Source organism: Gymnogyps californianus, chromosome 15 (genome assembly GCF_018139145.2).
Source record: "Gymnogyps californianus isolate 813 chromosome 15, ASM1813914v2, whole genome shotgun sequence".
Lineage (NCBI taxonomy): Eukaryota > Metazoa > Chordata > Aves > Accipitriformes > Cathartidae > Gymnogyps > Gymnogyps californianus.
The window spans coordinates 8,805,905-8,831,616 of record NC_059485.1 but is presented as its reverse complement, the minus strand read 5'-3'; the positions used below and the strand labels follow the sequence as shown (position 1 = coordinate 8,831,616).

At 38.8% G+C, this 25,712-nt stretch overlaps 2 protein-coding genes across 6 annotated transcripts; one reads left to right on the top strand and one right to left on the bottom strand.

Annotated features, from left to right (window-relative positions):
* Nucleotides 1-4,804: 4,804 nt before the first annotated feature.
* METTL9 (methyltransferase like 9) lies at nt 4,805-25,684 on the top strand. Of its 5 annotated transcripts, none has more exons than XM_050906121.1 (5): nt 4,805-5,004; nt 9,559-9,749; nt 12,007-12,216; nt 13,897-14,081; nt 24,957-25,684. In XM_050906121.1, the coding sequence occupies exons 1-5, from the start codon at nt 4,831-4,833 to the stop codon at nt 25,157-25,159; spliced, it is 963 nt and encodes a 320-aa protein (XP_050762078.1). In that variant the 5' UTR covers nt 4,805-4,830; the 3' UTR covers nt 25,160-25,684. The 5 variants fall into 5 exon arrangements, with proteins under 5 accessions (XP_050762078.1, XP_050762077.1, XP_050762082.1 ...); XM_050906120.1 differs by having other exon boundaries at nt 24,954-25,684; XM_050906125.1 differs by lacking the exon at nt 24,957-25,684 and adding an exon at nt 14,339-14,441.
* IGSF6 (immunoglobulin superfamily member 6) lies at nt 17,644-24,117 on the bottom strand. The gene is made up of 6 exons (XM_050906126.1): nt 24,051-24,117; nt 22,069-22,422; nt 21,055-21,161; nt 19,817-19,873; nt 19,086-19,169; nt 17,644-17,938 (listed from the first exon to the last, which is right to left on the bottom strand). Exons 1-6 carry the CDS (start codon nt 24,115-24,117, stop codon nt 17,900-17,902), a joined length of 708 nt encoding a protein of 235 aa, XP_050762083.1. The 3' UTR covers nt 17,644-17,899.
* Nucleotides 25,685-25,712: the final 28 nt, after the last annotated feature.

Below are 25,712 nucleotides of genomic sequence, written 5' to 3'. Positions count from 1 at the left end.
ATTTACTGCATTGTATGTATGAATTCTGTGCCTGAAAGGCAGAAGGAGCAAAAGCCAAAGGACAAAAATCTGAAGGAATTTAAGTTAATGTAATCTTTGATTCATTATATGAAACAGTCTTCTCCCTGACAATTCCTTTAAAATGGTAATAAATAACTTAAAAGTTTTATTTTTCTTTACCGTTTCTATATTTCCTAAATTTCATATGTTCATCCTATCCTCACAAAATATATATTTTGATAGGTGAAAATGTTATTGTTCCACAAATAGGGTTTCTTAGATGACTGTGTTTATTACTTAGTTCTAATGCTAAGTTATTAGAACATAGTGTGCAACTGGGAGAGTACTGTGCCATACAACAGGAAAACTAGTAGGTGGTTTTAAGAGTCAAAATTATACAAATAATTCTTTGAAATGACCAGAATTATTTTTTCTGGAAAATGTTTGGTAAAGATACCGTTTTATTTGCTGAAATAAGAACGGAGTAAGGGGTGATGTGACTGAAGGCACAGTTTGAATAGCCTGTATAAACTGCTGCATCTTTAGAATTAAGATACGAAAAGTAAACAGTCGAAGATTTCTAAGCAAGACAGCCTTAAGATATGAGATTAACTGTGTAGAATAAACTAGTTTAGAAAACAAATCTGAGAAATACAAATGACTTAATACGTAAAATTATTAATAATATTGCAAATTTATTATTTATCATTCTCCCATTTGTCTGTCCTACTTCTCTTGCTATAAGGGCAGGAAAAACGTGTCTTTCATCACACCAATAGTCAATCCAAAAGAGGACTGGAAAACTGCTTTACATTCAGGTGGTAGTCTTACTACAGGAATAGAAGGTTAGCAGTATGTTATGATTGACATCGCTTATTCTCCATTTCTCTGACACCCACTAAACTTTGTTACCCTCTGCTAAACCTACATGATTGTTTTTGGCCATGAATCAAGTGAAGGATGATCAAAGGCAAAAGTTCAGTGTCTTGCAACAGCTGGTTTGTCTGCTTTCTCTCCTTATTAGCTTAGTATCTGAGCTTGAAGTCCTGCTGCTGGAAAAATGCCCCAATTTAATCTTGGTGATTTAAGAGTGTCTAAAATAGTCTCATAACTGATAAAGAGGATTTAAGTGTGTGTAATATAAAATACGAAATGCTGTGGTAACTTCAGAGAATGAGAAATTTGATGTTTGAATCCCATTCTTAAGAGTTTCTTGACAAATTCTGAGAATTTGGATCTTAATACACTGAATGAATTTTATTTATTGAAAATCAATAGGTAAAAGTGTCTACTAGATTTAAAAGGATGTTATCTAATAGACACTAAAGAATGTTAGTCTAATATAGTAGTAATATATGGTTAGTGATAGAGTGAAAACATTGAATGAATGACAACAAAGCATATTTCATTTTAAGTAGGAAAAAATTAATTTGTGTTTTGTGGTGCTTACAGGCCTGCCTCTGTTCTCGTCTTGTACAAAATGACCTTCCCAGTCTCCTGCTGTGCTGATTTTGGAACTGCTGAGTAATTCATGAATATACTATGTTGACATGGCTAGTAGGATGTTTACATTTGAATATGGTTGTACAGCTTAATGGGTGCTGTCAGGAAAGACAAGCAGGAAGGGGAAGGAACACTTAAGATAAGCCACATCTCCACAAATACTTCTGAGCTCTTTCTAACAGAATTAAGCCAGCTCAGGAAAAAGCTCAGTAGTACGTGCAGTCAAAAGAATTCTAGCTGGTTTTGTAAAGGAACATACAACTGAGAGTGGGGGGAGTTGTCTTAGAGAGCTGGACAGACCCACAACTGGGTTTCCTGGGTTACCTTTGGGGGAGAGGATTTTAGTTAGAGATCCATGTTTCTTTACCTTAAAGATCTCTTTCTGGTAATCACTTTCTTACTATTGTTTAAATAATAGAAGGGAAAGTTGTTCTATCGCTGTACTTGATCGGGAAAATTGCAGATTTACATCTTGGAATACGTGAGGCTGTGCAGCCAGCCCCGTCACTGCGAGTCCTGCTCCATAAAACCAGGCTCCTTGTGATCACCACAAAGCAAATGCAGGCTGTGTTAAAACCTTTGGGTATGTTTTGGACCTTTTGGACTCTAGGTATTCAATTGATTATAGAAATTTTCCATCAAGCGAAAGAAGAAACACTATCTAAATAGTTGAGGAGAAAGTAGAAAAAAAGTGATTCCTTTTTTTCTGGGAATCCTCGCCCAGTACACTAGCTGCTTTGAATGACATATGCATACACTTACACAACAAATAGTTTTCCGAGATTGTCCAGCAATTGGTTACAATTCCACCAGCCTGTATGCAAATGACAATACATCAAAATTATTACCTAAATATGCATGAATAGTGTGTTCTTTATAGCCTGTCAAGAGAAAAATATGCTTCGTATATAATTACTGCAGCAGAATATTAATGACAAATGTAATACTGGGTAGGAACTTTGAAAAATCTTATTAAAACATACCTAGGTTGTATACTTACAATGCAAAGACAAAAGCTAGCATATTTCTTAATTTATTTGGTATGCAATTCATTATCTGTATTTTACATGTGATAAAATTAAGATATGTTTCCCTGTGAACAACATGTAAGTAACCTGAAGCAATTTTATTTATTGGTTTACACATTGTGAGCAGATGTCTGTTTAAAAAGCAGCAGATTTAGCTTTTGTCATTTTGGATTTTGATTATAAAGTTGTTTTATTCCTGGAGGGAAAAAATAAGCTAATCTGTCTTTACAAACGAGAACATACATAGAAAGGAGAGTCCTAATCCCAAACGAATAAAAAGGAATAGACCAAAAAGGCATCTTAGCCCATCTAGCTATTGGAGAAAAAAAAAAATCTTCATGTGGAAAACTGTCTAAAGCTGTCATGTCAAAAACTTTCCTCAAGGAGGTTAAACATCAGTGAAAATGAACTGAACAGAAAAATCCTCTGGCAATATTCTGTTGTTGCTCTGGTTTTGCTGATTTCCCAGGATAAACAAGGTTGGATGTGATTAGTGCTTGATCAGAGGATCTTCCAGGTAGAAGCCGGATCCTGCGGTGGTCTGACTTCCAGTGTCATCCTTACCAGGAAATTAAGGGGCTAGACTCCAGCCTTTCAAATCTGATCAAAAGGAAAGATACCGATTGCTTGTGGTGGTTAAACATTTTTCTGAGATTAGAAATGATAGCCTTGATGCCATACTCAGCGGGAATTTGATTAATGAGATAGGCTTTGTCTAGATTTTCTTTCAGTTTGAATTGTATACAGTATTCCTCACTTTCTATGCTATTACCACAAATAACATGTTTATTAGGGCATAAGCGAGAACAGTGGTGCCTAACCCAAACCCACAGTAACTACGGCTTTTGTTCTAGCAAAGGCACATGCTACTGTATGAAAAGCCAAAAGATGTTTATCCAGCTTGACCTGTCCCAGATTAAAATGTTCTGATAAGCATTGTCTGTTCTAGGCTAGCCTTCCTCTGTAGGGTACTAGTTGCATTAAGGATACATTTTTATCCACTAGTTTCCACTATGCCCCACTGCATCCCCATGCACAGAAATAGGATGCAGGAGCCCAACTCTGAAGTTGTTTTCCTGCCTACACGATGACTTCTCCTTCCTCTGCAGGCATATCCCACAGCTTTGAGGAAAAAAATCCTGGATCGAGGACCTTAGATCCTCCCATGCAGTGACCCGTGCTCCTGCCACAGAGCCCAAGCTGTAAGTTTTGTAAAGAAGGCTTTATAAAACAAAATGTTGCAGAAATGCCACGTGAGCAATAAGGTTTACTCTGAGCCACTGCAAAATAGCTATTTACAAGAAAAATTGCCATGTTTGAGGACTGGAAGCCAAATTTTTTATTTCAAACAGTTGTAGTCTTTCATCTGCAGATAGAAGTCCCTTTTGAACAGCAAACCCGATAATGACCCAATTTATCTTTAAATGCTTGTGGTCTCAGGTTTTTTAGGAATCTCATTACCTCCATGCTTATTGGCCTCAAATTTCTGTGTACAGGAAAAACCTGAATGGAAACCAAGCACAGCTTTATGTGAAGCACCACTTCCACCTTTCACCATTTACTGTTGTAGCAGCCAAGAATTTCTCGAATTGGCGAACTCCTCCCAAAATTTTGAACCTTAATTAAATAAAGGTACCAACTCCAGGGAGGTCCTGTGGACCAACATTAATCTGAACTACCCAGGCAGCGTGTGGGCGATGCCAGGGAGAATTACGGGCCGGGACCGCGGCAGAGACACCGAGCGTACACCCGAGGCGGCGGCGGCAGCGCCCCTTCCCCTCAGCCCCGCGCCCCCGGCGTCCCCCCGCCACCGCGCCTCCCGCCCAGGGCGCTCTGCGCACGCGCAGCGCGGGTGACAGGGCGGCGCCAAGCACGTGCGCGCCTGAGGGAGCCGGCGCGAGCCCCTCTGAGGGGGGCAGCTGGCCGCCCGCTGCTGCCGCCGGTGACCGGAGCGGGCAGGAAGGAGGGGTACGGACGAGCCGCCGCCGCCAGCCCGCGCCGCTCCGGTTTGAAAGCAGCGCCCCGCCGGGCGGCCCGTGCCGCGGCACGGCCCCGCCCGCCCTGTGATTGGCGAGAGAAAGGGAGGGAGCGGGTGCGCGCCAGGCCCCGGCGTGTCGCAGCGAAGCCGTCCGGCCGGCCCCCGCTGCCGCGGCGCCGCGCGTTCCGCCCTGAGCGTGTGTGCGGGCCCCGGAGGGGAGCCGAGCCGAGCTGGGCGAGTTGCGTGCTGCCGGCGCCGCCGCTGCCATGGAGAGGGGAGGCGGCGGCAGCGGGAGGGGGTGACTCCGCGCCCCTTCCCCCGATGAGACTGTGGCTGGGCTGGCTGGGCTGCTACACCCTGTTCCTGTGGGTGCTGAGGAGGAGGATGTGGTCTGGCCCTGCCAGGTACCTGAGGAGCCCTTTATCCAGGTCGCTCTACGTGAATATGATGGGCAGCCACAGCCAGCCAGCCCCGGGCGCCAGGGAGAACCACCAGGTACAGCCCCAGAGGCAGCCGCCCTTCCCGCCCCTCCCCTCCCCCACCCCGCCTTCCCTCCCCGTGCCCGGCGGGGCCGGACTGGGCGGGGGGGCTGCCCGGCGCCGGCAGGCACGGGGGCCGGCCTCCCTCCCTTCCTCCCGCCGCCCCCGGGGAAGCCGGGGAGCTCCGCTGGGGGCAGCGGGCGGGGGGGGTCCTCGTCCGCCGGGGCGCCCTGAGGTACCGGCCGCCGCCGGGGGGGGGGGTGTGGGGGACCCTGCTGCGGGCTGAGGGGGGCACCGGGCCGGGCAGCGCCAGACAAAGAGAGGGAGCAGCTCGGTCCTCCCGGTGAGAAAGTTGACGTGTGCCCTCCGTGTGGAATACGTCCGGGAGCCTGCTGGGGAGGTAAGGTGAGGTACTGGGGCTGAAGAGCCGGCGAAGCGTGCTGTGGGCTTGGGTGTTCGCCGCGGGAGGGTCGTCGGAGCGAGTCCGGCGGTAACGGCGGGATGGGGAGCCAGCGCGATGTCCCGAGACTGATAACGCATCGGGTCGGATGTCAGAGCTGCTCCTGAGAGATGTAAACCTTCGTTTTGCGTTTTTCCTGGTGAGCTCCGTGAGTACACTTGAATAAAGTTTGCAGGTGGTGTTGAATGGGGTGGGTTTGTAATCACAGAGGCGTTTTTAATTAATACTGATGTATCTAGAGGAAAATTTAAAAAGTGAGCAACTGGGAAACTGCGAAGTTCACAGAGGCCTTGGGCCAGTAGTAGATGGCAAACTAGAAATGAGTTTGCAATGTGATATGACTGCAATAAAAGGTTAGTGCTATATTTGGGCAGTATAGGCATGTGGATCAGTACTTTGTGGAGAAGTTAGGGACTATACCCTTGCAATGCAATGGTTATGTGATATGATTGCATTTGGAATATGTTCAGATCTGCACTACATCTTACCAAAATGCTACTGAAAATCTGATAGGAGTTCAGAAGGGCTAATAAAAACTCTTAGTGCTGAAGGAAGATACTGACTTATTCTAAGGAAAATGTACAGAGTGGAGCTAATGAAGAAGACGTAGTATAAATACTTGAGGACTGCTGTATGAAGGAAGAACATAATTATGCACCATAATTCTTCAAGCTGATCCATTACTGGAGCTTTTTTAGTGCTCTAGGTGGGCACTGACACCCAGAATCTTGCTAGGGAGTGAATGTATTACTGGGGTTTAATCAATATGGTCTTCTGTCTGGACCATTCAGTACGTAAGTACAAAGAGAAGCAGAATTTAGATTTACAGAAAGAACTTCCTTCTGGTGAACAAAGAAAATCTGAAAGTCTTTTCTGCTGTTAAAAACTGTACTAGAAAGACAAGTCAACCAAGGAAATGTGTTATGGCGATGATTATGTCCTTCACAGGTAGATGGTCTGCAGTGGATACTCTCCATTTCTAATTTATTGGATCTAGATTTTAAACCTAAAGTATTGATTATTTAGTAAGTTTAGTAAGGTTTATGATTACTGAGTTTGTGGGGCTACTCATAAGTAAGGATTGCATGTTGAGGCCCCAGGTACTTTCACTCTCTGCAGTTTTATTGACTTCATTAGTTTTACGTAAGTTAGCTAAAAGAACATTTTCTTCCTTTCACTAATATTGGGCAAGAGTTGTCAGTAATTATAATTTTTATTATAACAAAGGTCTTAATGTATCTTTTCAGATTTTTGTGCTGTAGTTTTTCTACTGTTGTGCTATAAGAGATCAATATGCTTTCTGTCATGAAACTAGTGGCCTGAAAAGGGCTCTTATATTGTACATGGAGGAAAACAAAAGCAGTTTCTGTTCTGAGGAAGTAGTTCCAGATTTAAGCTGTTTTTCACCAGTTTTATCATTTGAAATTTGGATTGGTTTTATCCTGTGTTGCTTTTTTTTCTTTCCTTCTTATAGTTTGCTATCATGTTATATAGGTATATAACATATATCTTCTTGAAGAAGAAGAAATTAGAGGAGGTCTGTGAACAACGCCTAATTTCTGGAAATGAGCTTCTCTTCCCATAGTTGTCACCATCGTCGTTCTGGCAATGGTTATGTTAGTATATATCAAGATTTAGAAGTCTTAAAGACAAGAATTATAGGACTGTTGGTGTCCATGGTCAGATCCTGGAACTACAGGTGACAGTTCAGTGCAGAACCAAGGTGTGTGAGCTCAGGTACAGCATATATGTAGTCATATTGCTTATGGAACAAAGCCTGTGTTTCCCAAAGGTTTGCTAATTGGATACATTTTCTTCTGTATTGAAAATGGCAACATACTGAAAAAGGCAGATCATCTGAGCCACTCTAAACCTGTCCAGTGTAGCTAGGCAGCAGCCTCATGAATGAACCTGACACATATCCCAGCCTGCTCCTCAGCTCCTTGGGATTGTTCACTTCTGCCAGGCTCTTGAAATTGGCTTCTGAAGATGGATGGACAAAGTACAGAGGCTGCTGCTTTAGTGGTTTTTCATGACTCACTAAGGATTCCTTTTGGGAATCACTGGACTATGCTGATTCATTTAACTAGCACTGTGCTGCAGTGAGAAAAAACCTAAACTGGTAAATCAGCAGTCTCGGGGAATCTCTGTGCCAGGCTCCATCATGTGGTACAGACTTGCTCAAAATCTGGTTTTTAGAGGAAAGGATCACTTACTTGTGCTACCTACAAGTGTGTTTGAAAGTACAGTTGAGAGCCTGATTCTGCCAGAAATGTACCCATTATGCAAGTGATTTTCAAAGTAAACCTAAGCAGGCATATGTTTGTTGCTCGGCTGAAGGGTCTTGACATCCCTTGCTACTTTGGGTCAGTGTTTGATGGAGCCCCTGTTTATGAATCTGGCATAATGATCTTGATGCAGCTGTCTACTCCCCTCTGCTTGCTGACACTATTATTGTGAAGCAGCAGGACACTGGAATAAGAATCCTGTCCCATTATTATTTGTATTACAGTAGTGACTGGAAGTCCCATTGTGCTGAACACCGTGTAAACATGCGTTAAGTGACTGTTCCTCTCCCAACAAGGTACAACACGTGAAGAGATCAGGATATGACCGTACATTTTGCATAGTATGCCTATAGACACAATCTTAGGTGTTAAATCGTTGGGGAGTTATCCTAGCTGACCGTTTGCTGTCCTGCATGCATTTTTACAAGATTCTGTTAAAACTCTCCATTTCTCTTTAAGATACTTATAACTCCCTATCTGCACAATAAACACATGCAGCCAGATTAAGTAACATTATTGCAAGATCTAAGGGGGAGATAAGAGAGTGTTAGCTGTAGGGAATTATTCTTGATATTAGAAAACAGACACAATGGCATTAAAGATTCTATGAGAAGGGCTGACAATAACTCTGCATAAGCGTAGGAGAGTGAAAAATAATAGCGATGTTCTTAATTAAAATTACATTTAAAACTTTTTTTTGTAACTTCTTCATATTGAGTGTAGGGGATTTTTAGTTCAGCATTACAACTTGGCAATGAGCAACCTTTTGAATTTTATTATCGGTGCTGACATTCCAGAATGCTGCAGCATTAGAGACATTTGCTAGAGGTGCAGAAGGTGGCCATGAGGGTCCTAAAATTTCAGAATTTCTATAGTTTTGCTTTGTTTTGCACAAGTTTTTTGCATTTAAAATAATGTAAAGCAGGTGTTAAAGAAGGAGTTTAGATATGCCTTACACGTGGACAGTGAAATATTAGGATATTATATGGTTTATTACTTTTCCAGCTAGATTTGATATCAAAAAGTAGCATTCTTTTTCTTCACAATTAATTGAACAATAGCTTGCATATCAGAGTTAGTTTAGTTTGTATAGGAGTCGTTGTTACCAGGTAACACAAGGCAAAAGGAATCATTGGCCCATTTTAGCCTGGGCTTTAGATTTTACCAATATAAAAGCATAGAACTGCCTTTCAGCTGATACTGATGACTTCCTAGATGTGGGAACCTGCTCCTTTGTTTAGTAGAGATGCTGGGAAGCAGCTTCATAGACATAACTGTTTCAAAAGACTTGTGGACCTGCTTGTTGTTGTTGGTAAGTAAAAAAACATAGTCCAGCAATGCTATAAGACAGACAAGCTGTGGTCTAAAGTATTGATTGGATTCTTTATCTCCTTTCCTGCAAAAATATTGCAAATGCACTTGCCGATTTCTTTTCAGAGGATGCCTAGGGAAAAGTTGAGAATGAGTTGGAAGATAGAAAACAATGTTATCCCACTTGTACTATTTTATCAGTGTGGTGCTGTTCCATAGAGGACCTGTGTTTGCTTTCTAGGGAATTTACTTTGTAGAATTCTTCAACATACACGGTAATGATTAAGACAAAAATTAAAAGCATTATTTCTTAGCAAGTAATCGATCCTCACTTGATTACAATTCAAATCTAAGTTAAATTAATCCTGAAGCTTGTTGAAAAGTCTGTAGGAAAAACTAAATTTTTATATTTATGGAAATTGATAATAGCATTCCGTGTATTCAATTTGTTTTAACTACTTCTGGTTTTATATTGCTGAACTTTTTAATGATCCTTTATCTCTTTCTCTAGTGGTATGTCTGCAACACAGAACAGTTGTCTGAATCCCTTCAGCCTATTTTTGTCCAGAGTTACCTTGACCAAGGAACACAGATCTTCTTAAACAACAGCATTGAGAAATCAGGCTGGCTGTTTATCCAGCTCTATCACTCTTTTGTGTCCTCAATTTTTAGCCTCTTTATGTCTAGAACATCTATCAATGGGTAAGTGAAAAATCAATCTTAGATAAACTAAATACAGTTTGGATTTAGAGTTTTCAAGTGTTCAGCCCTACCCCTTGATCTGTCAGCTTTTCTTAAATTTGTAGTTTTCCCTTTGCCAGTCTGACAGATCTGAAATGCCCTACTGTGCTCTTCACGCCCAGCCCTCTTAATTGAAGAACACCATTTCCAGTATGGGGGGGCCACAGGAGGTAATTGCAATTAATAAGAGACAGTCGGAGGACTCTAGTTGTATTTTATAACCATTACTTGTATTAATTTCCTTCTGAATAAAAGAGTGTTCTCTTTGTGGCTCTTCCCTCTGCTTTCTTTCTCCCCCACCTTATCCTTTACCTACTGCCATATCTATATCAGTTACTGTTGTGATTGTCCTTGTTGAAGGTGGCTGTATCCAGTCAGTTCTGTATTGCATCTAAAAGTCTTTCTACTAGAGAGTGTGTGCACACCCACTGCAAACCTAGGCAGATTTCTAAACGGTGCAGAAGTTGGCCGAGTGTTGTGTCTAGTAACACTAATGTGGAACAGAATTCTGTCCTTTCTCTTATTCTGTAAAACTTAATTTTGCCTCAATTTGTGTGTAAGCTGTACTTGAACAGGTAACTTGTAGCATGTTTGACTGATGAAACATCAGGAAGGCAGGAAAAGAGAAGTTTATAAAACAATATTCTCCTAGTCTTATTGCATCAGTCTCTTCTGTGGCTGCAGGGGAGTTTAGCTGTTCGTGGGTGCTTTAGTATTTTTTCCGAAAAAAGTCAGTGCCTTTTTTTGCTCATGTCACCCCATTCAGACATATGTTTAACAGCTTATCAGTTTTGACCTTATGAAGAATGCATTTTGTTATGTTTACCTGATTCCTCCACCATCCCTACCTCTGCACCTACTACATACTTCTGCACAGTCTGATATGAGGATAGTAGCTGTCTATTCAGGCTAGAAAAATAATCTTTTTCCTTATTTTCTAACCAGATGACTTTATAAGCTTCCCTGTGGTGTTCTTAGTTACTTGTAGCTTTATATAAAGGTTCCTTTGGTCTCCTCTTCTTCCTTTCTCTTCCATTTTTTTTTCAAAGGCTCTCCAGTGCTTTGAATAACACCTCATAGTGCTGTTAGGAATAATAGCTATGAGCCAATTATACAGTGTGGACTGACACAAGTGTGCTGCAAGGGGGCTCTACTTAAATTGGCTGTATTCTGTTTATACATTTAATATCCTGCTTTAGTTTCTTCTATATGACTTTGTATACTCTGTCCTTTTTGTTTGTTTCTTTGTTTTTTAATACAGTCAATCTTTCCTAGGCCGCCTCCTTTTCACATTTTTTTATTCTTTGATTCTTTTTATCTTTGTTTACCTTTTTTCCCCCTTGAACATAAAAGATTTCTGTTCATTGTCTTTAAGTTTAACCTGCTATCCAACATTAGTTTAAAGAATAGTATTTATCTACCTTCAGTCTATTACTGACCAGTTCTTTTTCCTCTGCTTGTTCTCCTAACTCTTTCATCTTCTGAATTCTGCTATGACAGCTGAAATCTGTCACTATGTAGTCTTCAAACAGTTACGGGTGGGTATGTCATTGACTTGATCCATAAGGAATCCAACTGTCACCTCTACCCAATTCCTTAATGAGTTGCCTATTTTCTGTTCCACAGCTCTTCATTTTGAATGCAGGATCTGCAGATAGCAGCAAAAGCCATTGTAACATACAATTAAAAAAATCTCTTTTGCCACTCCAGCAGTGTTACCCCCATCCTTTCTTTAAACCTGTTCCCTGGCTTCCCTCCTAGTTCCACATCCTATTCCTCATTCATTGTGCATACTTCTGTGTCTGCAGCCATTTTATTTCCTCTGCCATTTTATCTTTTTCTTTAAGGTAGGTGTCAGAGATTCACATCTGCAAATGTGACAAATAAGGTTCAGCCTTTATCTTTCGCTCTTTCTCTCCTCCCTCTTTCTTTTTTTTTTCTTTTTAAATGCGATCATTTTCTTGAGCTGCACCCCATGAGCTCTTCCTTACCTAATCAAATTCCTCCTGAAGTCTTAACCACTGTAACTGCATGTGGCTATGTGTTTGATCTCTGCCAAGTGCAAGGCAAGTTGAACTGGATTTAAAATTTATCTGAGCAGTGACCTTGTCTACTATTATGTGTGACTGGTTGCTGCCAAAGCACATTCTAAATTACTTCATTGTCCTTCCTGTTAAAGTTTGTACAAAAATGGTCATTTCTCATTTTTACATTTCAGGCTGCTGGGAAGGGGCTCAATGTTTGTGTTTTCCCCAGAACAATTTCAAAGACTGCTTAAAATAAATCCAGAATGGAAATCCCACAGACTTCTCGATTTAGGGGCTGGTGATGGAGAAGTAACTAAAGTCATGAGTCCTCACTTTGAAGAAATCTATGCCACTGAATTGTCTGAAACTATGATATGGCAGCTTCAGAAGAAGAAATACAGGTATTGTACTGAATACTTCCTACATCCTTTATATCAGTGTGGTGGGTTGACCCTGGCTGGATGCCAGGTGCCCACCAAAGCCGCTCTATCACTCCCTCTCCTCAACTGGACAGAGGAGAGAAAATATAACGAAAGGCTCATGGGTCGACATAAGGAGAGTTTAATAAAGCAAAAGCAAAGGTCATGCGCGAAAGCAAAGGAAAACAAAAGATTTTATTCTCTACTTCCCATCAGCAAGTGATGTTCAGCCACTTCCCAGGAAGCAGGGCTTCAGTATGTGTAGCGGTTGCTCCGGAAGACAAATGTAAATAACGAATGCCCCCCCTTCCTCCTCCTTTCTCCTAGCTTTTATTGCTGAGCAGACATCATATGGTATGGAATATCCCTTTGGTCAGTTTGGGTCAGCTGTCCTGGCTGTGTCCCTTCCCAAGATCTTGCCCATCCCCAGCCTAGTGGTGAGGGGGGAATGTTGGAGAGACAGCCTTGGTGCTGTGCCAGCACTGCTCAGCAGCAGCCAAAACACTGGTGTGTTAGCAACACCTTGCTAGCTACCAATACAAAGCACAGCACTATGAAGGCTGCTATGGGGAAAATTAACTCCATCTCAGGCAGACCCAATACAATCAGACATTACAGCAAAGTAATCTATTTGTACTATTTAATGAATGTTCAGTATTTTCAGTTAGTTCCTCTATTGTTTGATCGTTATGGAAAAGGTTAACCTGTACAAAAGCAGGAAAACAAACACATCTGATGTTCCCTCTTACCAGTGCTTTTGTTATGCAAATGTTCGCTGTTATCAGTTAAGACAAAATAGGCAACAACCATTTTGAAGTCTCTTCATAGCTTGCATAAATTGCTTTAGTCAAGGGAGTCAGGAAGATGAAATTCAGATGAACAGTCTAACTGAATAGTCCAAAATTGCAAGAGGAAGACACAGGTACTGCAGAGAAAGCAAACTGAGTCCTGGTAATAGGGATACCTCAATAATCTGTGTCTATCTAATCCCACAGTATAGACAGCTGTGTAAATATTCTTTTATTCTTGCTATGCTTAGCTCCTGATGTTAAGATTGAATAATATTTAGTAACAACAACCTCAGAACTTTCAGAACTTTGTTCATGCACTCGTCACAGCTCCTGGAGGTTCTTGCAGGCAGCAGATCCAGGTTTGTTGAGTAATGGTTAGTATTTCAGGCACTATATCCCTAGACTTCAACCCAAAGAATGAAGGAACTGTGGATTTCTTTTCTTCACCTGTCTTTGAGTGGAAACATAACGGCTACTTTGCAATCTGGGTTCGCACACTGGTAAATCAGAGTGGATAGAAGGCAGCAAGCCATTAATCATATTTCAGCTTTGTTGTTCCTTGAGAAGTATCTTCAGTGTTATTCTAGGACAACACATTTTTTTAATACCTGGGATTTTGTTTTTTGTCTCCTTTATTGCCTGATAATTATAAAGCAATATAAAGATTCATATGGCTGGATATATAGCCATGCCCATTGTTGATTTAGTCTTTTCCAAAAGACCAGAGGGATCATGTCTGTCTCTTCTCATTGCCTAGGTGGCTGACGTTGCCTGCACTATCAACAGATCCACAGGGAATTTTTGTCTTTAGTGGTTCTCTCTGAATTCAGCTTGTGTTTGTTTAACAGACTGTATCTCTTTCCCTTTGTAGGGTGCTTGGTATAAATGAATGGCAAAACACAGGATTTCAGTATGATGTTATCAGCTGTTTGAATTTGCTGGATCGCTGTGATCAACCACTGACTGTATTAAAAGATATTAGAAGTGTACTGGAGCCAACTAGAGGCAGAGTCATTCTAGCATTAGTTCTGCCATTTCACCCGTATGTGGAAAATGGTAAGTACACAGATTAATAGCTATTTAGGCAGGTAAAGAAAATGTTTGTAGGTTATAGTATCCCAAATTAAATGTATAATAAATAATTGGCATTTTTGTATTTGATTTTTACAAATAACTTGTACGGTGCATGTTCAGAAGTATGAAATGGTAGGTAAATAGGCCACATGATGTAAGCTGTTTTCTTAATTCCCCAACATACGTTGTTGACACCAACAAAAAGATCGAATATTGAAGTCACATATCCTGTTCTGCAGGTTGCCACATTTGAGCTGTGTTGGAGCAACATGGGAAAACTGGTCTCTGATTAGGGCCCTCTGCTGCTGTCATATAGGTAACCCCAGTTGTCTCTAGCGACCAGTTGAGCAAAACCATCAGAACTGTCTGTAATGCTGAATAGAGCAGTTCAGGTCAAACTGTTTCAAGTGTTTCAGATGACCGCACCTAAAAATTCATAGGGAGATAACGTTCACTTTCCAACATGAGCTCTCAAAGTAAAATATAGACCCCTACTAATACAAAGTATCAACCACTATTTATATTGTATTAGTAACTGGAATAAAAAAGTAAAATTCAGTGCCAAAACTCCATTATTTCCCCTAGTTGCATTTTAAAGAAATACATGAGAGATTTTCAAATGAATCTGTCCTTATGACTAAACTTAAAGAGAGACTAGAAACTTTTTTTTACGTGCCTATGATTGTGGATTCAGGTTGAGGCACCCTAAAGGTGGTTTGAATTCCAGAAGGCTGATGTTCATCAGTCATCATTTGGACATGGCTCTCCTTGAGTATTAAGACTTGTCTGTGGAAAAGCATGTATGCCCAGACAATACAGAACTAATAACCTTAACATTCTGGCAATCACAAATGCATCAAACTGAAACGGAATCTGTTTTTTTAATATGCCAGTGGTATTTTGGCAGGGCAGGGAGGGAAGTTTTAAGTATAAAAAATAAAGCCATCAGATGAAGAATTGCTTAAAATACAGTATTTGAGCATACAATTGTAACTATTCTGAAAAGTAGTGTGTGTTAGATGGGGGGTTGACTTATGCATCTGTACAGTATTTCAAGCATATTTGGTTACAACTTATTGTTCCTATAATGTGGAACAATATGGCTTCCTCTTTTAAAAACTCTTTAAAATTCCAAATAACAGCAGTGGCTTTCTAGTCTTTCATTGGCATATTAGAAGCAGAAATTGAGAAATTATTTGAGTGACTTTTTGTTTGTGTGCCTTCAAAACTATGTGCCATTGTGTTTTGCAATCGCTATTGCACCCAGCATCTACTTTTCTGTGTGTTGTTGGGTAACCACATGACAGACCACATGCAACTTCCTGGCTCAACAGGAGGTAGATAAATTAATGAAGAAACTATTCTAAGTCTGCTTATATCCTTTATCTTTAATCTCCTACAGTATACTGGGAGGAGGAGAATAGAGTGTTAAATTTATAAATCCCAAGGGACTGGAAACCTGTTCTGTGGTTGTTGAACTCGGTCATTCCTACTTGTTGAAAGTTGAAATCTGTTGTAAGATGTCTTGTAAACCAAAGTCATACTTCTGTTTGTGGTGGTGACTTGTAGCAGATTAGTCACTTTGCTTAAGGCAGTTTTGTTTCCTTAATATGTTCTGAAACTTAAAAACATATTCAGTTTGTCTGTTTACCACTATTATGGATATGGGCCCATGTAAACTTCTTTAGACAATGCAAGTTAGCACGCACAAAAGTTACTGTCATTCCACTGAAGCTTTCCCACTTAAGATCTATTTAACTGTAGTCTAAAGAAAGAGACAACAAACTGCCGGACTGTCTTCATGATGTACAAATGATTTTAGAATTTCAGTATTTTCATTCAGCTGTTCTACAAGATGATGCATTTTAAAAACTGTTAGGTATGTACATATGCTTTATAGTTAACAAAAAAAAAAAATACAACATTCAAGGAGCAGAACATTTCATGGCTCAAGTAACTTCTTGTAGCAGCTAATTAAAAACAGTTTGGACCCGCCTAGCGAAACGTTTGAATTTTAGAGGGGGGAACAAATGGAGAAGAGATGAGGCAGGTAAGGTGTTTGATCAGTGTATAGATCAATTTCTAGAAATGGAGAAATTATTTTAATCAAACCAAGATATTTGAGTTATTAAACATAATGTAATGGGAGGGTAATTGTGGAAACTGTCTATGTGAATAACATAAAACTTGCTTTGAGAGAACAAAGCAAGGTGGAGGAGGAGGTAAAATATATTTCTGTGCTTACTGTTTCTGGAATTACAGTGACACCTAGAGTCCAAAGTAGCTTAATCATAAATTCTTTCTGGGGCTTTTCAGAGTTTTGTTTTCAACATACAGAACAACAAGTAATGCACTTATTGCACATGTCTAAATTTGGCAGGTAAGCTGGATGAATCATAAGGTTTTAGACTAGTCACATAAGAACATGTGTTATTATAACTTTATATTTTTAATAGGTATCCCATAGGGTCATATAAAAATCCTTTGTATTTCCTAATATTGACATCATATTTATATTAAGGCATTATTAGATAATATATGACTAGACTGATGTAAGTTCCTCTTAAAATAAAAATGTCAGAGACACCATACTTGAGAACTAGTAAACACTAGCAGCCTGGGATTCTGAAATTTTCTTGTTGAACACATTAACGTCCTTGTGATTGATTGACAGGGATAAGAAGACAAAGGTGTGTTTTTCATCTTCCTGAAATACTTGGTACTAAATCGAGATGGAAACACAGTACTGTGCTAGATGGACCCTTGCTTTGTCTCAGTTGTCAGTTCTCATCTCACTGAAGTGAGAAATGCCGTTTCATTTGTTAAACAAAGCCTTGCTTTAATTAAATGATAATGAAAGATGCAGCTGTTCTTTAGTAGAGAGAATGCCTGATACTAACAGATCTCTTGTAAAAGTGCTGATTTTGTAGATTGTCTAGGTAGTAACTGCTAAAAAAACCCAGATACTTTAAAAAAACAAAAGTATACTACCCTGACTAGGTAGTATACTTCTGTGTTCATGCTTGTATCCATGTTGAACAGGCATGTAAAGGCAAAACTTGGTGCTCCAGGTAATCCTGACTTTCGATGGTGGGACTGGAAGATGGAGGTTGTCTGTCTAGCAAGTGAATTTTAATATTGCAGGAGCAACCTTCTCACTATGACCACTACTTTCCTAAATAGGCTAGGAAGAAGCTCCCATCCCAAATGAGCTTTACCATGGTAGTACATGCATTTATATTGTCTGTTTTTTCTGCTTGCCTGTCTACAGAATACATAGGTTTTGCTCTGTTTAAGCTGTTGTTAAGACTTGGTAACTGTTGATCTGTGTATCTGTTACATCGATAACTACCACACTGAGATGACTAAAACCAGAATTTCACCTATGAAATGAGTTTATTTTCTGTTGCTGTCAATTATCATATATCTTTCACAAATGCTCAATTCATGTAAAAGGAATACATGTAAATTTATGTAAAAAGAAAAAAAGACATAGAATTAAATCTAAATTGAAAAAGGAAACTTTTATGAAGCATTAGCAGTTATCTTATGGAAGATGAAGTCTTTTCCCACGGTTCTTGTTCTTGCAGAATGGAAAATGGAAGTACTGTATAACATAGGTGTAATGTACAATGCCCTTGGTTTTGGTGATCTGTTTAGAAAATACTCTTGAAGAACACTACCCTGCAAGGTTTTCTCCTCTTTTTAAAGCAAAGGAAGTCTGTGAAGAAGCTTAACTTCTTCATCTGCCCCTTTGGTTGCATGAGAAATATTGAACAAATCTGAACTGCTGCACATGCTCATCTGTTCTGATAAACGGTGTCATCTTCCAGATCATCCTAGGAGAAAAATGTAGAAGTATTTCATTACTGATGTGAACTATTTTTTTTAATAAAGGCAGAATTTCCTTTTTGAGGCAAACTCCATCCCTTCACTGTTTCAGTAAACTCCTTTCTCTCCACTTATCGAGTTGCTTTTGTCCATGTGGCATCTACAGGATTCAAAACATATTTCTTTTCCTCTTGGCTTTTCCTAATCTCCAGGGAGCACAGAGGCAGTAAAACATACCCCTTATTTTCACTGTGTTCATATCTGACGCTCAAACGAAGGACCAGGTCATGTCAAGAGGGACTTGGAAGTCTTTAAAGGGGTAATTACAGAGGAAAACAATTGGGGCTGCATAGAAATAAATGAAGTAAAAATGTATAAAGGAGAAGTATTTGACTTTGTTCGATGTTTCTTTTGGTTTCTCCTTGCATCTCTGAAGTGGTGCGGTCCATGCTCAGAATAGGAAAGAATTTATACTGCTCAAGAGAAGCAACATTTTTTGAAGCAGGATTTTGAAGCCATTTTCTTTGCTTGCAAATACACGTGACTTCTGAAGTTGTTTTTTGTAACTTACATGGCATATGGAAAATTATTGTCATACGGTCATGTAAGACATTAGTATAAATTTGGAATGATGGAGTAAGTTGTGTGGCTTTACCCAGTGATGTTGAATACTTAGTTTAGGCTCTGTAAGTTGAAGGCAGGGGAAATATCTGTAAGAATGTTGTAGAGCTTTTATAACAGTTTTGTTACATTTCTGTCACCTGGCTACCCTGGGCTAAGGGAGCAAGAGGAGCTACAATAGAAATATTTTTCAAAAATGAACTCTTAATAGCTCTATGTGTTTTACCAAACAGTCCAGAACCGCTTGCTGAGAGCTCTTGTTGGCAAAATACAAATTTATGGAAGCTTCATTTTTAAATGTACATACATTCTATAAGGTATATACTATTATATATATATAAAACTGTGTATGTGTGGTCATTCAGAATGCTTTATAATGTCTTTGGCTGTTGTGCAGAGTACTTTTTTTTTAGACCTTTATCAACTTTAAAAAAGAAGAGTCTATTTCCAGAGGAAATAGAAATGGCATACTCTTAAAAACTGTCAGTTCCTCTCTTTCCCCATGAATTTCAGTATTGGTAGATAGATACTTACAGGCTGTTGGCAATGTTCAGCATACCTCTGCTTTTGAAGTTCTTGGGCAATTGCTTGAAAAATTTTTCGTCCACTACTGATTTTCTGCAAATTATTTAAAATATTTTAGGTCAGTGCTACATTTGAAGTTGAGGGAAACATCTTTTTCTACCTTTTATAATCCTGATTTTTTCCCTGTAAATGTCTTTAGGAATGTTAATAAATAACACTTTAAGAACATACAGTTTGGCAGGCAAAGAGTTTTAAATTACATTAATATTACATCTCTTAACATATATACCTTCTTTAATGGATAATTAAATGTATGGCTTCTGATTTTTCTTCAAGGATACATGGTGATAGAGGTTCTTAATAGACTTGTTTTAAATGCATTAGGGCTTACCTGAATGCACCATTTAAACAAAAAATTAATAGCAAAACCTGTTATTTTCAGAAGAAGTTCAAACAAAATTTACTTAAAACCTAAAGGAAGCTGTGTATTAGAGATGGCCTTTATAGATTGACTTTATCCTGTATCCAATTTGTTAAAAATAAATTAACTAATTAGTTAAAATTAGTTAAATGTAAAGTCATTAACTAGTTTTATACAAATCTGAAGTGAAGCCTTAACAGCTTGAATGTCTCTTTAACTGAATCATCAATTAATCACAAAATTGATGCCCAATATACTTGAAAAAGACAGGAAAAAAGGGTTCTGAATCACAGGCAAAGCAAACAAAGTGATAACATACACAGTTCTCTGTTCTTTGGTCTTCATTCCCACTTTTCTTTAGCAGGTTTGGTTTTAACTGGAGGGAGGGATAATAAAATAAAAAAACGATTAAAACATAAGATGGGAAGCCAACTGCTAAGGTAGCAGAATAGTTAAAAGCATTGCCCTTTTACAGTGTCAAACAGTTTGTAGATAAAAGTCTTTCATTAGATCAGCTTACACCATTGGAAAAATCAGAGAAGTTTTCAAGCATGTAAGGCCCTTTTCAGGTAGTAGATGTTGCAAGCTGTTTTACTTCTGTTAGTAGATGTTGCAAGTATTTTTGCTTTGAGTACAGTGGGACCTGCCTGAAGCACTACCCAATTCTCAAAAATAAACCAATGGCATCACAGATAAGTTTTTTCCCTGAAGAAGGCTTGATTAATTTTTCCCACTATACTACTTCACCTAGTTTAAAGAAAAACAAAAATCAAAAAGACTGTCCTGTCTTTACGCTTAGACAGTGATCACTACAGCAAAGAGCCATTTCACCATATCATACCACTTAGGACTGTGAAGTCCTCATTCTCATGTCAAAGTTTCAGTTTTATGTAAAGATTCCAGTTGCAGCTTTGGGTGTTTGTTTTTAACTAAACACAAATTTTGTTCTAGCTTAAAAAAAAAAAAAATCCAGTAGTTATGTAATTTTTAACCAGGTTCATTCTAATGTGTTTGTTTCCTATAAACATAAAACTTCTTCCAAGTCTCTGATATTTTTAAATTTTACCAAGGTGTCTCTTCTGTATATGTATGATGAATGAATAGAATTTCATCACACAAGTAAAGTCAGTCTGCAGTAACTTTACTGCAGCTCACAAATACTTTGACATTAAATTTAAATTATTTTAGTTATACTGGAAACTAATCCAGAGTTGATGACTTACGATGGTAATTTCTAGTTTTGCTTTTTGAGTGTGCCTTGATAGATAATCTCCAACTCGCTGATTAATACTCTCAGGATAACTTTAACTTTAGAATACCTTTTCTTTTAGACACTTTACTGAAAAAAGAAAATGTGGTTGCTATTGAGAGTACAGGTATGTGCCACACAAGAGTTTGCAGATGTGTGCAGCATATGAACTTCAACCAGCCACCTCTTTAAAACTTAATCATAAAAGTTATGGAATCTAGGAATGTCTTTTCATTCTCCTTATGGAGATGTTAAAACTGCTTAGATTTACAAAATGAACAAAATCAGAAAAATCACTTTGAGCCTACCTTGTATACTACAAAGAATGTGAATACAGTAGTGCTGTATAGAAACAGTAACGATGAGGCGATGATCATGAAGATGAGTTTTCCATTGCTGTGCTGCTTCTCTGTTCCTTTATTAAAAGTGAGTGTTAGAATAAAGGACAGTTCTTCTGATTCACATAGTTTTCTTAAGATTCTGCTTTTCAGCCCCCTTCCTCTGAGGAATTAAAAAAACCTTATACCCATCAATATTTTCTGGTTTATTTTCAGTCTAAATTTCGTAGTGAGATCACTTTTCTTTTGTTTCCCTGAATGTTTGCGAGGGCAATGGAGACTTGTTATTTTTGATTATGAACCCTTCCTTTAGGGGTAGACAGAGAACAGAATCCAGTTTTCTGCTCTCGTAAAGGAATATCTGAATAAAGCTTACAGGGTTTTGTTCAGAAATGCAATTAGATAGAGGAAGGAAGGAATATAGGGAAAGTAATAATCCAGCTACTTTTTTTTTCTATTTTAGGCATGTAAAACTGAAATGTAGTTAATGAAGTCTCATCACTTTCTTAACTAGAAGGCAAATGATACAAAGATTCAGAACTAAAACTTTTTTCTCAAATTGGCACAGTGAATCCCCAGTTCTGAGACCCTGTACTCCGTTGCACGTATTTCTACTAAATGTCAGTTTCTCTACTTCTCATTTTTCTGTTGATACTTCCTTTCTGATAGCCATTAAAGTCTTTATGTAAGAGGATGTAGAGTATGATTAGATAACACGAGTACAAAACTACTTTCTTTTGTAGAATTGTAGAGTCATTTGCATCATGACAGAACAGTCTAATTAGCAAACGAGGTTAAGATGCTTACTTGTAGAATCCCTCCATGGTTTTACTATTAAATTTTAATATAGTCATGCTACTTCTAAGAGTTTTGTTGGTATTTCCATCTTAAATGCCATTCTTGAAAGTGTAAATAAAGAGAGTATTTAGGAAGGATAATTTATTTCTTTTAAGATGCTTCATTAAGAAGGAATCATCAACTGACCTGTTTTTGTTAGTACTGTTCCATCTCCTGTTTGTTTAGAACGGGGTGAACTTGAATCTGAAAATGCTATTCCACAGATATAAACAGCATTGTCATCTGCAGTCAGATCATTGATCTGAAGTGAAATGTTATTTTCTGAAAATACATGTACTTGGTACTTCTGGTGATTTGTGCATCCAGGAGTACACAAATCCTCGTGTTTATTAGTTAAAAAGCGAAACCATAGAACTTGAGGTCGGGACGAGGAGCATCCAGAGGCAGAGAAAGCACATGTTAGGAACACAGTGTACATGGAGTAGTCAGCTTCCTGAAATCTGGGTTGTGTTACAGTGACTTGGCAGGTATCTGTAGCACCTGTTGAGAATGAACAATTGGTAATGTGAGGGACAGTTAAAAAGCAAGGCACAATCTAAAAAGAAAATAAGCTACTTTTGGTTCATTTGAGAAAAGGTGGGAGGAAAGGAGGAAAACCAACTGTGTTTCAAACTTGAAATTTTTAAGGTTGTTTCCAGCAAACTTTTCTTGTAGATAATTCCTACAGCTTGCCCATGTGTTCATTTAACAGTTTTACCTATGTGGTAATGTGCTTAGCTTTCTGTTTTTCTGAAAAAGTATAGAGAAGATTCATATATCTAAAATAATGTGAATATCTCCTTTGGCCCTGGAGAAGACCAAAACAATACTTTGTGTAGTTCCCTGCCTCAAATTTAGTCCTGAGTGTTTTGGGGATGGGGGGGGGGGTGTCATGTGACATAACTCTAGATGCTCAGTGGAGTGGTTCTGCAAGGGCTTCTCTCTCCTCCACTGTTCCTGATCTGAGTCAAGTTGAGACAGCCTCATGGCAGATAGTGGAAATGTCATAAATGGAGACATTTATAATTTAGCAATTTCATAACATTGATTAGAATTCATAATAGTTCCTAGACATTCTTCCACTTCATAACATATATTGACTCTGGGTTTCTAAGGATAATAATATTGCTTGTTAGTTCTGACATTTTTAAATGTGTGCAGAGAAAACAGGAAGATTAACTAGAGAAGAGAATTTTAATTAAGGAACTGAAATGTAAGGTTTAATATGACTGGTCTGGGAGATTTTTTTTAAGTCCTTATTGAAATCCATAATTTAAATGCTGTTTTAGTATACTTAATTTTATTCAAATAAATTGCTTAGTCATTTAAACAATGGAATTGAGATTATTGCAGTGAAAATGAAGGTAGTAGCTTAACAGCATCCTTTTCTACTTCCTAGAAAATAACAAATTAGAAGAAAAATAAACTGAAGTCTCTTAATCTACTGCTGATACACAATTTATAAGCCTGTCCACGGTGGACAATCAGCATTGTCCCTTCATCATTTTTCTGAGTGTTTTATGGACCAAATCCAAGCAGATTCAATGTCTGTGACTTCTACAGGAATAAAATGAAATTCTACTTCTGTGTCAGATCAACATCAGAGTCATTCCGTAGCAGCTACAGCGATCTGAAGATTGTAGTAATACAAGTTGTCGGTGTACTTGTACCCTGTGTGGTGAAAGGCAGTAGCTTGTGCTTCTGCAGTTGATCCCCTTCTCTTTTCCACCTTACTCTAGGGCTCTGGATGGCCTTGCAGAGCAGAACTCCATGGCTTCAGCTCATGTAGATACTGTCTGCTGAACTTCCCAAACCCTCCTCCCAAACAAGCACAGCTGCACTGAAACCATGCTGCTGCTGCTGGAGCATTCTTTGCAGGGAAGTGCAGTAGGATTTGACCCAGAAATCATAGATTACAGGAGCATTCAGACTTTTGGAAGAAAAAGCATTTGCTAACAGTTACTGAATTTGGAAGTTGTATGAAGATAGCAGAAATTAGCTTGATTCTCAGCAAAACTTTTTACTGCTCTTATTTTGTAGCTACATTGCAAATCATAACCACAACACTTTCGATCTTGTTTAACTGCTATTACGTGGGAAAATATAAGAAGCTTAAAAAAAAGTCTTACCAGCACCATACAGAATCCAGTCAAATGCCAGCATTAGCACGTTTTTAAATTTGTTGAAAGATGCCATTTCTTGTATCTCTCTGGAGATGATTCTGCTTGAAGGAAGAGGAACTTAGGAAATCTTTGGAGTTGCAGAACGCTCTGAATCACAAGATTTAGAACTTCCTGTTTAGAAGGGTGTTTACTATTGCATTTAGCAAACTGGTTAAAGGCACAGACCAAACCAGAAAACATTTGTTATTTGTGGATGACATTACTTGGAAAATGAGTGAAGAGTTTTAAATTTTGAACTTCCGAGAGTTGTACCTATAATCCTTCAGATTATTTCATTGGCTATAACAAATGACAACACATTTTCCAGCATGCTACAAGTGTTCGGCTTCTTAATTTTGTATGACTCTAAGCAGTCTTTACTGTATCAGCTAGTAGGTGGCCATTGGAGGAACAAGATTCTGTAGCCATCCATTATAATGTGGTGGTCTACTGATGGAAGCTTCACAGCAAATCACAATTGTCAACTTGCTGGCTCTATTTACTGTAATTACCTGAAGCCATCTTTGGACAGACAGTGGGCATAAAGAAAGAATTTTATAATGCTGGAAAAGATCTTCATTAAATAGTCTGTCTGTCCATGTCTGCTGAACACCAGCCTCACTAGTGGAAGTTACTTTTCAGCCAGTCTTGGAACTGCTAGTTAAAAATGTAACAAAAGATAACCTTAAGAAGGAGCTGCTTCTGAACAATAGGCAAAAACTTGAACTGATCTTGCAACAGCTTTACAAATGGCTTGTCCACCTCCTGTTTGGAGTGGAATGGAATATAATCTGTGTAATATGCTTTCTGTAAGAAAATACACAATAAAGTTTTCTTTATAATTTAAACAAAACTGTTTTGTTTTCTCAGTAGGTGGCAAGTGGGAAAAGCCCTCAGAAGTTTTGGAAATCAAAGGGCACACTTGGGAAGAACAGGTGAATAGCCTGCCAGAAGTTTTCAGTAAAGCTGGTTTTGCCATAGAGGCTTTCACCAGACTGCCATACCTATGTGAAGGTGATATGTATAATGACTACTATGTACTAGATGATGCTGTCTTCGTCCTCAAGCCAGTGTAAGCGTCTATGAAGTAAATCTCCAGAATCTAACCCAAGAAGCAGCCTCTGAAAGAGGGCTTTGATTTATGGTTACTTAAAGGGAGGGAATTCGGGGACTGCCATTCTAAATAAATACCATGTAAGAAATTTAAAGGCCAAAATACTAATGTATTTCTTTGTAGTGCGACTAGGAAAAAAAGGTTGTTTTTTAAACAGACTCTTCAGTTGAGAATTTCTTTTTTACCAGCTCTTAAACCAACAACGCATTCTGCAATCCAGCAGTAATGGGGGATATTTTTTTATACTTACCTGCAACAGGGATCAGATCCAAACAAAAGCAATAGTCCTAATAATGATGAAACTGATACAATGTGAACTGTTGTTAAAGAAATCAAGTGAAATCTGGCAATAAAGTTATCCATTCAGTTCAAGCCTTGTTGAATATAAACTGTTGAAATGGATATTCTTCCATGCTGAGTTACTTTCTCTCTTACTGTCATTCTTCACATGTTTTTAATCATGCTAATAAACTTTTTTTGAGATGACTTTTTGCATTAACTTTTGTGTTCATTTT

What these genes read in the sequence shown, in the direction of transcription:
- METTL9 (XM_050906120.1), top strand. Translation starts at nt 4,831, where the DNA reads ATGAGACTGTGGCTGGGCTGGCTGGGCTGCTACACCCTGTTCCTGTGG. An exon ending in GCGCCAGGGAGAACCACCAG is followed by an intron (nt 5,005 to 9,558) that starts GTACAGCCCCAG and finishes CTCTTTCTCTAG; the next exon opens with TGGTATGTCTGCAACACAGA. An exon ending in TCACCCGTATGTGGAAAATG is followed by an intron (nt 14,082 to 24,953) that starts GTAAGTACACAG and finishes TTGTTTTCTCAG; the next exon opens with TAGGTGGCAAGTGGGAAAAG.
- IGSF6 (XM_050906126.1), bottom strand. Translation starts at nt 24,117, where the DNA reads ATGGCATCTTTCAACAAATTTAAAAACGTGCTAATGCTGGCATTTGAC. An exon ending in CTGGATTCTGTATGGTGCTG is followed by an intron (nt 22,423 to 24,050) that starts GTAAGACTTTTT and finishes CATTCTCAACAG; the next exon opens with GTGCTACAGATACCTGCCAA. An exon ending in CTGAACATTGCCAACAGCCT is followed by an intron (nt 17,939 to 19,085) that starts GTAAGTATCTAT and finishes TTTTTCTCCTAG; the next exon opens with GATGATCTGGAAGATGACAC.